This window comes from Sceloporus undulatus, chromosome 1 (assembly GCF_019175285.1).
Source record: "Sceloporus undulatus isolate JIND9_A2432 ecotype Alabama chromosome 1, SceUnd_v1.1, whole genome shotgun sequence".
NCBI classification, from domain to species: domain Eukaryota; kingdom Metazoa; phylum Chordata; class Lepidosauria; order Squamata; family Phrynosomatidae; genus Sceloporus; species Sceloporus undulatus.
The window spans coordinates 271,301,708-271,314,407 of record NC_056522.1 but is presented as its reverse complement, the minus strand read 5'-3'; the positions used below and the strand labels follow the sequence as shown (position 1 = coordinate 271,314,407).

The 12,700-nt window shown below is 37.6% G+C and overlaps 1 protein-coding gene across 6 annotated transcripts in view; it reads right to left on the bottom strand.

The window, feature by feature from the left end:
• PTPN5 (protein tyrosine phosphatase non-receptor type 5) overlaps positions 1-12,700 on the bottom strand; it is a 120,543-nt gene that overhangs the window by 35,199 nt on the left and 72,644 nt on the right. For all 6 annotated transcript variants that reach the window (XM_042445641.1, XM_042445637.1, XM_042445635.1 and 3 more), the window contains 3 exons: positions 9,359-9,540; positions 8,883-9,002; positions 4,684-4,767 (listed from right to left, as the gene is read on the bottom strand). In XM_042445641.1, the coding sequence (XP_042301575.1) occupies positions 4,684-4,767; positions 8,883-9,002; positions 9,359-9,520 (366 nt within the window). In that variant the 5' untranslated portion in view covers positions 9,521-9,540. The remainder of the gene's footprint in view (positions 1-4,683; positions 4,768-8,882; positions 9,003-9,358; positions 9,541-12,700) is intronic.

Here is a 12,700-nt window from a genome sequence, read left to right as displayed (position 1 = left end):
CATTGGGTTCCAAAGAGGAGGAAATGCTGGGCTGGAAGCGAAGGGGAAGCTAGAGGCTGGCATTCAGAGGGAAGGCTATGGAAACCCATGACTTTGGGGGAGTCACACTCTCTTAGCCTCAGGAGAAAGGCAATGGCAAATCTCCTCAGAACCAATCTTGCCAAAAAAACCTCAGGATGAGGTCGTTTTAGGGTTGCAATAATCTGTAATGACCCAAATACACACAACACACACACACACACCTGGAGGTTTTTAAATTTGACAAGTTGACAGAATATGCGCACACTGCCACCAGTTTTTTTTAAAAAAGGTGGGGAGAAGCACCCATTCGGTTGGCCAATGGTTGTAGGATACGTCACCTCTGACGAAAGCGGAAGTGAATTTGATTGACAACAAAGGAGGCTCCATTTTAAAGCGGTACTGCAAAGGTGAACTTCAGAGGGGCAAATTACATTGATCAAGGTAAAGGTTAGTCAGAACTTCTACCTGGGGAGATTCGGTATGGGGGCAACTGGATCTGCCCAGTTCTATCCAGGGCAAATGGGCTAGTGAGAATGGGGCCAAAGTGATCCTACTTTAGCTGTGTGTGCTTACAGACAGCAGGCACAGTAAACAGCTGCCTCCCAAATCACTTACTGAATATGTGTGAGGAGCAAAACTGATTAGCCTGCCTCCCCAGCTACCCTGGCATGCTGTAAAACCATAAATTGGTAAGTTTGGCTACCAAAGTGGAAAGCTTAAGGAAAGTGGGAATTGTTGAAAGGAAAAAAAATCATCCCAGGATGCATTTTGGAAGATGTTTTTCAAGTGCTTGCTAGAAAATTCAAAAATATTTTGAATTTTACTTATGTAAAATTACTTATGTAAGGCTTACCTGGTTGTTTCATTTCACATGTGAATAATATTAATTCTGAATAAAAAGTGTGCTGAAACATGTTTGAAGTGCTCTTCTTTTTTTGTGTCTACATCTGGTACCAAAGTTTCTGTTAAAGAAGCAAAGAAGGAAAGCCTAGAGACACATCTATATTGTTAACTGTGGTATACCTGTAATTTTCAATATTCATAAAGCATATTAAACAAAATAACACCTGCATTGGTGCTAACAGACCCTATAAGAAGAGGATATTCCACAATAAGGGCACCACAACAAGGAAGACCCTCCCTCATTTTTCCCCATAGATTTTTGCCCTGATGGATGAGACATTGAGGATGGCTCCTTAGACAGACCTTAAACCTCAGGCAGGTGTATTCTAGGAGAGCTGCTCCTTCAAATATTGAGTTTACATAAAAGAGGGACACACTTTAGTGCACTTGATCCAAGAAAAATCTCAGCTGTCTCATTCCTTAGCTACTACCCTTCCTTTCATACTTTAAATAACTAACCCTTTCCCCTTCTTTGGCAATGGTGAATTTATGGCAGTACACGTAGACACACTTAATTTTGCCCATTGATTTTTATTTTCAGCAGAAGGTTATCTTGGATGTTCCACACATGTGCTGAAAACCATAATTAACACATAGCCAAAAGTGACAAATGAAATGTAAATGAATGCTACTCTGCATATAACTCAGGTGTGGTGGACAGCAGAGCAGATGGGCCCCTGACTAGCATGTGTAGCCAAACACAATGCTCAGAATGCTGAGGACAGGGATGAATAAAAGAAAAGGCTTGCCAAGTTTTGCATCAATTTTTGGAGTCTAGTGTGATTTTTGGAGGGTGATTGAGGAGGTAGTTGAGAGCAAGGATGTAATTAGCTACTAAGTTTTTTTCTTGAAGGAAGCAACAAGTAATTTAACCATTATCTTCCCACTATGAGAAGGTCTCTAAAAACCATGCAGTTTTTAAAATGTCTATTCACAATTTGGGACTTAGTCTGCTCAAATTTCACATAGGACTGGCACAGAAAATAGCATTTTTGTGCAGAAATTTTGTTTTCTATGGAATCAACCATGTGCACATTTTTTGCAGAATAAATCTCCAATTGCAGCATTTTCTACACAGGAAGCAGCATTTTCTCTGTAAGAACAAATATTTCTAAATCCTTTTTTTCATAGAAACGGCTGTTTTCTGTGCAAAACAACCACATCCATTTTTTTTTTTGCAAAGTCCTGAACAGTACAGATTTTTGAAAGTGTAAGATTTTTCTTGTCGAGATTTCTCAATACTCAAAAAATGTGTTTTCTGACCATTTTCTGGATATTTTAGAATGTTTTTCCATCTCTAGCTGGGAGTGGAGCGTCCAAGGTGAGAGTTCAGGACGCATTGAGGTAGATACGCTTTGCAACATTGGAATAAATAGTGAGTCAGTGGCTATTCTTGGTGCTTTGAAACAGCTTTTAATCCAACAAACCATTTGTTGTTGACTTTGTTTGATGCGCTGCCTAATGGCTGTTCCTTTGAGGTAACTGGGAGATACCTGTCATGTACAAATGCAATTCAGTGATTCATTAGAAATGTAAGGAAGCTTTACAATTTGAAAATCACAAACAGTACTTTACCTGGAGAAAAAGGCAAAAGGATACCTCTCTCTTTCTTATCCTCCCCAAATCTTGAAGGGGCTGTATGTCTACCTAAATCCTGGATACTTTAATGTTATATAGTAGAAAGAAGTTCTTGAACACTGGAAAAGGAAATGTGACACATTTCTATAGAGTTCATTTTTTTTTAAAATGGATGGCATGTATTCATTTGCCTGATCTTAATCACTCTCTGTTTCTAAATTAATACACCTCCATTGCATGGATCAGCTGCCCGTGATATTCTAAATCCTGCAAATCACTGAATATGGACCATGTTGGGCCTTTCTCCTTATTTTTTTTTTTCCTTTTCAAAACACAAGCTAATATACCCAGGGCATGTTAAAGCTGGTCTTATTCACAGAACTGGAATTCAGAAACAACACCATTGCTGTCGAGAAGTATAATCTCAGTTAGAATTATTTTACCACAGGAACATTTCTAATGATCAATCTCCAGTAGCTTTTGCTAGTTAAGTTTTAAAAAAGCTACCTAAGTATTTTGATAACCTGGTTGACCAAGTGAATTTGCATAAAATGAATGAGTTTACAACAATATGTTAACACTGCAGTACACCTATAATCACACTGGAGGAATTTTCTCTTTAATTATTTTGTTCCTTTGCATTTATTCAAATGGAGTGGGGGATGCAGGCTGGGGAACCCTGCAGAAAATTCACTGGGCGTAATCACTAGGGGAACATCACACTGTGCTTATTCTGATTAGACTTGCACTATAGCTTCAACTGGCTTATTGTACAAGCAACTTGGATTTTATAGAGCTCACTGTCAATTTAGCAGTCTATCCTTTACACTTTAATGTGTACTGTTCCACCACCCTCTAAAAGCTTATTATTTGACCACAGAAAGAAGTATCTGGCTAAGAAAAGCCTAAACAACAAGCAAAGGCAATTGCACAGCAAAGCTAATCTCACTACGCACACCAGTATTCTTATTGTCAAAGGTATTGACATTAATTACCATCCTTGGTGAATGACTTTTAAGTACACTTTCTGCTAAAGAAAATCCTGCAATTGTCCTGTGTCCCAGAATGAACATAACCACAATTTATTATTCAGCAATATTCACTCACCTAAGTCATTTGCATGTGAATTGCTAATGCTTATTAGAGTGCTGGTAGACCTCAGCTGACAGCCACTGTGGCATAGCGGTTTGAGCACTGGACTATGACTATGGAGTCCAGAGTTCAAATCCCATTCAGCCCTAGAACCCACTCTCTCATCATCAGAAGAAGGCAAATACAAACTCACTCTGAACAAATTTTGCCAAGAAAACCCTCTGATAGGTTTACTTTAGGGTCACCATAAGTCAGAAATAACTTGAAGGTACAGAACAAGATAAGCTAATGACTATGTATTTCTGGACATGACCAACATAAACTTTGGTACCAGAGGCAGAAATGACATGGAAAGAACAGAGATAGTTTTCTTAAGCACGTGAAAAACAGCAGTTCAACAGCAGACTATTTTATTTTAAACTAATAATAAACAAAAACATTTTAAACTTTCTAGAGACCACTTGAAAGCTTCTTGCAAAAGGACTCCAGGGATTTTTTTCTTTCTCTCGTCAGCCTTCATTTTCTCATGATTGCTATTTTGTTGCCCAAACTTACAGATCTATGTTATTGTTGTTTTTTTAAAAAAACATGCTGGGGTAGCTGGTAAGGCAAGCTTATTTTCTCTCCATTTTGCTGTTCATGCCTGTCCTGTAAACGATTCTAGAATCAGCTGCTGCTTACTTTGCCTGCTGTAGGCAGACACATACAGTTTCAATGGGAGCAGCTAAAGAAGAATCCACTCCTTCTCAGCTGAAGCATTACAGCATTCTTTACTGCAGAAATATTGCTGCAAAATAACACTGAAAATCTATTTTTTTCCATTTCTCTTTCACCATCCTATTGCCAATGCTGCTAAAAGATGTCTAGCTCAAAGGAAGACAAGGGGGAAAAGGCTGGGCTTGGTGGCCATAAAAGACTTTGTGAAAAGGAGCTTCTTTGTCAGAGGCTTTGTTAACTGAGGTATGTCTGTATTGTTTACTATTTTTCATCAAACACACTAGTAGAATCTTCTGAGAGTACCTTGCAGGTGTCATAGTACTATAGCAAATCTTTTAACAGGAACTGAATGCATCCATGATATTAGCTTACCAATGTTCCTATGAGTAGCAAGCCAAGGGAAACCAAAGATAGCAGGAAATAGGACATTGTGAGGCCCCCATCTCTGATCAGATCCTGAGGAATAATACAAACCCACAATTAATTCAGAAGGTTCTTAAAGTGAGAGGTTGAGAGAATAGTCATAGCACTGCTGTGATATTCCTATCAGTTTTACAATAATAACAGTACTTAATCCTGTGACTACAAAACATGAGCTTTAGTTATATATGAACTTATCCAACTTGATAAACAAATTCTGAAATTCAAACATGGGTTCCATTCCAAATGTTATGGCTGCTTTAAACATATCTGCTGAAATTGCTGAATCTACTCCCTGTTCTTAAAACATTTACATTCTGAGCCAGAGCTGTCAATGCAAAGATGTTCCCCTCAATTTCCTACTTCCTTTTGTGGTGCTGTCTAAGGTTTCACCACATTTAAATCTCTATTAAGATTTTGGATTGACAGAGGTGAATAGAGGGAGATTAAGGTCAGATAACAGAGTGTACTTCTTTTAGTACCTAGAAGTGTGCCCTAGAATTGTGGAACTCATTCACATAAACAACCAACTTGGACAGCTTTAAAGGGGGACTGGTTAAATTCATGGAGGATGGGTCAGATCAATGGCTACTAGTCATGATCTCTATATATTATCTTCACTGCCAGAGGCAGCATGGCTCTGAATACCAGCTCCTGGATTCTTTTCTGAAGTGCAGGTTAAATCTTATTCTGAAGTCAGAACTGAGGAAAAAATATTTGGACTGGCTCATTTCAAATAACATGCAGATGTAGATAACCTGAATGCCTTCTGCTGCACAAGGAGCTTTTGATTATGCATAATGCAAATAATTGAAAAGATCACATAAAATTCTATCTATCTAAAGCAAATAGAAAGCCTTGTAATATTTGGACTTCACACTAATTGTTAGATGTAGGAAGGAAACAGAGCTTACATTCTTACTTACTTTAGCAGCTGATAACCAAAAGGGAAAGGAACAGTAAAGCCAATTAGTAGAAATAAAAATAAGGAAAATTCAGGTTAAGTTACCTCTGAATTTAGTAATTCTAGTCAACCCTTGACAAAAAATGTGAATCCCTTGGGAAAGGTCTTGATAAAGTCGGGGTGGGTGGGTTCTTTTTCTCATAGAAATTAGAAAAAAATGATTATGGGATATTTTTCTTTGGAATGATGAGGAAAACATTTAAGAAAAAAATACATATATTTACTTCCTCCTCTTATTTATAAAAATTATACAGTGTGTAGACTTTTAGATTACATGGCCTAAATATTCTAAAGGCCCCAGGTCCTATCTGACCTGCAATTTTCCATGAATTTTCCCCTGAATTTTTTTCTAGAAATTCTACATCATTTGTATGACATAGCAGCTCATCTCTAACTGCACTGCTTAAAATAGTTTTTAAGCATGGTTAGCTTTCTGTGTAGCATCCAATGACCAAATCAACCATAATTATAATAGCTTGATCCTAACTATATTTAGTTAGATTCAAGTTCCACTAATGCAGTAAGATTTCAAGCTTATATACTTTGAGTTACAGGGACAGAGGGAAGATGGCCAGCAAAGGATGAAGAAAAGTCTCTTCCTTTTACATTCATACTATCACCATCTGAATTCCAGAGACCATGGTTCTAGAGATAACTACTGCTGGTGCTTCACTTTAAAAAGTAAGAGAATAAAGACAGTGGATAGGCTGAAACTCCACAACTCAATTGCATGTAACCAGTGTCAGTGAGAGCAGTTGCCATTGAAACTCCTCTATTATAGTTTGGAATTATCTGGCTACAATGGCAAGGGATCTCCTCAGAACTAGAGCCAAGCAGCTGCTTCGTAGTTCAATGGAAGGGACAGCAGCGAGGACTGACAATGGCTTTGCGGAAGCAAAGAGGCTGCATGAAGGCAACATAGATGAATCAATCCCAGACTTCAACTTGGTTTTAAGTGGGTTTCCTTGTTAAAGCAGAATATTTCTGCACACTCACTCCTACTTTGCCTTCCTTGCATTTTACTCCATCAACACATAGGACATCCACTTTACAAACAGGGACAGCAATATGAAATCCAGCTGCCAATATTCTATTTCTTTATGTCTGGCCAGGGGCCCACTCACACTATACAGTTGTAGCATTCTGATTCCACTTCTATTACGATGGCTGCATCCTATAGAATCCTGGGGTTTGCAGTCTGGTGAAACAACTGAGCTCTCTGGTTGAGAATTCTAAACACTGTTCCCTGAATGGCAAATCCCTATAGCAGGGGTTCCCAACCTATGCTCTGAGAAGCCCTTAGGGCTCCATGTGCACTTCCCAGGTGCTCTGTGGCCACTCCAGGAAAATGAAAGAAATAAAAATTGAATAAAATTAAAGAAAAAGAATATATTCTTATATATACTCCTAAATATCATTAACTTGTAAGACACAGGTAGGCCTCTTAGTGGCTCCGCCACAGAAATAAAGGCGGAGTCAAAAAGGGAACCCCTGCCCTATAGGATTCCATAGCATGTTGCAATAGCAATTACAGTGGGACCATAGCACTATAAACAGGCCCTATATCACTTCCATCACATTTAGTAAACCCTGTGCGACAAAAATGAAAAAGAAGATGGTCTCCTGGCTGTCCTCGCCCCATGTACAAGCAATCCAGACTATTGCCTGGCTTACTGACTCTGTAGCAGATACTGCATAATGTCTTTAGTCTGTAGAAGAAAGAAGTCACTGTTCTAGCCAGGTAGATTTCTGTGCTATTTCTAGCATGGAGAAAAAGAGCATCTGTATCTGCAGTGGTGGGAGGCCCAGCAGCATCAGCATTAGTGTGGTTGTGCATTGAAAGAATGAAAGGATTGTGATGGGGATGCCCTAGCATTACGGCAGAATCTGACAAGTAGAATGGAAGTGAAGAGATGAAAAACAGGAGGGAATTGGAATAGGTCAGTGGGCTCAGCACTCTCTCTCTTCACCTATTCTCATGAAATCTACAGAAAATATCACTAAAAAGTATCAATGAATCGTATGTTAACTACTCATTGCCATTGTGGTCTGTTTTTGAAATAGCTTATGAATTTGAGGAGAGTGAAACATGCCAAAAATATTAAGCAGTGCTTATAGAGTACTGTTTCTGTACCACAATGACAAGAAAAGAGATTCCATCTTAACATTAGTAAAAACCTCTTTACTGCAAAAGCTGCTCAACAGTAGCATGCACTGCCTCAAAGAACAGTAGACTCTCCTTTTTTGAGAGTCTTTAAAGAGGCTGAATAGTCATCCCTCAGGAGTGCTTTAGTTGTGTTTTCCTGCATGGCAAGGGGATGAACTAGATGGCCCTTTCAGTCTCTTCCAAATGATTCCGGTTTCTGAAGCATTGATATGGAAAACCAAGGAAAGTAAAATGAGGCTCAAAATTGATGCTTTGTTTTGTCTGGTTTAGGTAACAGTATGGCATAAATCCTAAGCACACATAACAATGCAATTCTATGCAGTTCTACTCAAAAATAAATCTTACCGAGTTTAGTGAAACTTAGGACTAGTCTTCACATAAGTGTACTATACAAACTGGGGCACATTTTCTCACATTTGCAATGACAGTTAATTGTATTCACTTTCCTGCACAAATTTGCATCTGTTCGCATCTGTTCACCCTTCTTCTGCAAAAAATGCACAGCCATCTGAATGCATGCGAAGCGGACAGACAGTCAGGCATGCAATAATGCACATTTCTGCAAATTTCAGTGGATACTGAAATTATATTATTATTATTATTATTATTATTACTCCAGTAAAAACTATGAAGCTTTTTCCATGAAGTTTAAGGAGTCCCCACCCCACCTCACCCCACAAAAAGCCTGAACTCCTGTGATTTGCATGTGCCCGGAACACATTCTGTTCAACTGGAATGAGGAGTATTTTAAATGTGTACTCATAGGATCCTTAGTTGGAAATACCGCAAACCTCTAGTTATTTGTGTAGGATTTGTGGAGCACCAGTGTGGTGCAGAAACATCACTCTGTAAACTGCTCCTTAACTTATTATCAGCCAGAGAATCTGCACAGTACAGAAAATATTAAGCTCTGCATTAAATTACATTTATTATTTATATTTCATTCAGGACATTGTTATCACTGTGCCAAATAAAAGTTTGAAGTGCTATATTAAAACACACAGAAATTGCTGAACGTACCTTGCTAGAATCTGCAATCGACTGACCAAATGGAGTGAGCAGGTTGGGCAACACATCCAAAGCATTGACAACTGCTGAGATTGTCTCAGAGCCACCATACCAAAACATAAAGAAGAAAACCTGTGCAGTCAGATAATTAATAATGAGCTTTTGTCATGAAGAAAGAAACTTTTTATTTTCATTTGTATCCTGCATTGCCAATCGGTAATGATCTTTAGTTTTTAATGATTTTGTATGTTTTATCATTTGTATTCTAATAAGTTGGTATTTTTCAGACCACCCACATCAGCTAGATTTTAAAAAAAAGTCAACCAGATCGTTATCTGGTTGCAAGGCACTATGGCTTGCTTTTGACTTAATTTCAGCTATATCCGTATCTATGTCAGGGAAAATCAGGCTCCTAAAATATATCAGTCTAAAACCCCAAAAGCAATGTTGTCCTGCTCAGCCCATCCCAGTTAAGACTGAAATCTTACCAATATTTGTGATAAGGCAAACAGATACAGGATTCCTCCTGTGGTTATTCCATTCCACCAGGCCACCCAGCTATGCTGTAGAGTCCCTTCAGTACCCTTCCTGGGTTCTTCTGTCTTGCTGTGTTGATCCTGCTGTCCATCAGGTCCATTCAATGGTTCCATCACCACTGGCTTTGAAAGACCTTCAAGTATGGAGATAAAACAATTAGGAGATAAACAGCAATGCACAGTGCATAACTTTCACCTATTCCTGTGATTACAGAAACTACAAAGGACAGCAAAAGCTCTCAAATACCAGTCAGTAAATACAGTTTGGAAATGCAACAGATTTTTGTATAGCAGTAGTCTTTGCTACCTTCACTGGGAAATGAAGTGTGGGTGGATACATTACCAGTCTTTTTCCCCTGTAGCAACAGAAACATGGTTTTGTTGTTCATTAATAAGCTGCTGTGTACTCTTGTATTGCTCAGTAATTTAGATTACTTTACAGCATCTACTTCAGCTTTCATTATTCTTTTGGCTACATTATTCAGGTGAATGCCTTCATTTGAACCTATGAAATATACTTATTACAATGGTAAACTGAGCTAATCATTTCAAGGTGCTTAGCAGCAATAGTACAGTGGGCCCTTGATGTCCACAGGGATTTGGTTCCAGGACCAAATCCCATTATTTACAATGACATAGTAAAATGGCATCCCTTATATAAAATGGCAAAAATAAGGTTTGCTTTTTGGCATTCATATATATATTAAAATATTTTCAAACTATGGATAGTTGAATCTGTAAATAAGGCTCAAACCACTACAGCACATTGGCTCTCAAAAACTCAATTTTTATTTAAAAGAAAATTTCAGTATAGGGATAGGCTCCCAGGTAAGTGGGCACAGCATTGCAATCGCGCACACACTTATTTTTATTTAGAAGGACCCATTTCTAAGTAAAACTATAAAATAGTATGTCACTGTAAATTTGGAATAAAATCGAAATGCATTATTTTTTTAAAAAAATCCAAACCCATAGATCATGCACCATGCATGCAGTTTAGGAAAACAATTGTTCACTTCCCCCTAATAAGGAGAGATGTGTATTTTGGATCAGCCCAGTGCTTACCACAAAGCAATCTTTCACTAATAAAGCATTATGTACATTGAGTGCCGAACTGATTTGTAACACATAAAATATGCTTTGTTATCAAAATAAAATAAATGAACCATATATGCTTCCAATACAAAGACGATTTCCCTCTTCTCAGTTGTTGGTGTCTGATTAAATCACAGATTGACCTGTTTAACAATCCTCCTCTTTGATGGTGAGCAATGTCTTCCTCCTTCCCACTCTCCCATTCCCCATCCCACCCACAAATGGCCTATTGCAATTTCTGGGCAAACTGAAGAGGAGCTGTGTGCCAAAATGTTTGCGGAGATTGCTTGACTTTAACAGTCACTGCTGAGTCACCAATCCTTTTCACATTAATCTTCACATTGCTCCCACTCAGTCCACCTGTCATTTCGTATGGAATAAGAGATGGGAGGGAGGGAAGCAATGTTCTCCCATTCCTTTATGGTGGATGGATTTCATCTGTGGATTGTATTCTGATCCGTAGGATGAAGGCAAATGAAATCTGATCAAAGCTCTTGCCCTCAGCTACATTTCATTACACAAACACATGTATGAAGGAAAAGCCTGATGGATGATTTTTCCTCTAGTGAGTAGGAAATAGGTAAAGCACTATGTCAACCACTACAGCATCTCTTGAAAGTCAGGCTGCAAAACTCGTGTTTGCACATAACATATAGTTATGTCCCCTGGCACAACAAGCCTGCTGTTCAAGTTTGTTCCCCTGTCAGATCAAAAGGAGAAGCAAGTATCTATAACTGATCCATTTAGCATTTGGAACCTCTTAGATGGAGAGTCTGTTCCCTTTGTAATTTCATGAATTTTATGAAAGAGAATGATAGTGGTAACTCTGGTGGAGGCTCCCAATTTTCCCCTTTCCCATAATTTAACTGGTAAAAAGTAGACCTCTAAGGAGGAGCAACTCTTCTGTAGGTAAGATATTTCCTAGAACAGAAAAGTTGGAGATGTTCTTTTGATGCAATGTTTTCCTCCAATGAAAGACAGAATTACAAAACTTTCATTCTAAAGGTGAAAAGATTATGAAATCAGTTTCTGAGAATCAAGTTCCATCTAGCTAAAGGGAAACAGAACAATGGGCTCCTCTTCTGAGGCCAACATTCTCTCTAAGGAAAGCATCACAAATCTTCAGTAGACTTTGATTTAGACTTGTATTTCTTTTTTCCAGTTTTATGGAGCATGTATATCTGATAGGACAAATTTGAAAAGAATTATCTATTTCTTTAGAAGCATTTATTTATTTGATCTCAGACCATCATAAATAAATGAAACTGATAGTCTGAGACCCAATAAATGAAACATTTATTTATTTGGCCTCAGACTATCAGTTGATTTTCAACATGGAAAACTATTTAATACACAATAAAAGCAGACTAAAAAGACCTCTTGAAAAATAGTTTTAAAATCAAAATTAAAACAACCAGAATAGGCACTCCATTTTAAGCACCCATGAAATTAAACCAGTTTCAACTGCCCATTGGAAACTTAAAAAATGATGGAGGCAACTAACTTTACAGATTAAACACTGGTTGATAATTATCTATGGTGGCTGATCCAGTGAAGCTCTTTTCAATAGTGGTCTTACACAGAGATGTAAAAGCCCATTAAAAAGATTAGAAAAAAATATAAAACTATGTAGCAAATAAACATTTAGCTTGGTAGCTCCATTGATAAGAATTTTTTTAAAGTTCCATTCATAATTATATTCTGAATAAACTATACTTTTAATATAACAGGCAGATAATTTCATGTCAAACCAAGTTACAATCAATGCATTTTTATGTTCCTAAAGTAACAAAAGTGGCTTTCAATCTGTAAAGGAGCTTAATATGCTCCCCTCACTCAAAACTTTATTAAAATGGGTAAAATCATTTTCCTTTAAAAATCTATAAATTTTACATCTTTGCTCTTATAACTGTTTTTTTAAAGATAGGCTGAAATGCCAACTGTTTTAAAGAAGCATTTATAACCTTAGCCACCCAATTAGCCAGCCTTCCTCTGGTAGTTTTAATCAGCCAGGATGGACAAAGATAATATAATTAATATAATTTATTCATATTCTGCTTAATCTCAAGGAATCCAAGCGGATTACAACAGTAAAAATAGCAAAATACAGTTAAAAGAAAGATGCTTAAAAATGCAAAACCCCATTCCTCATTCCAATCATAAAAGCAGTTAACACTAAAAAGAAATTAAACCTAGAAA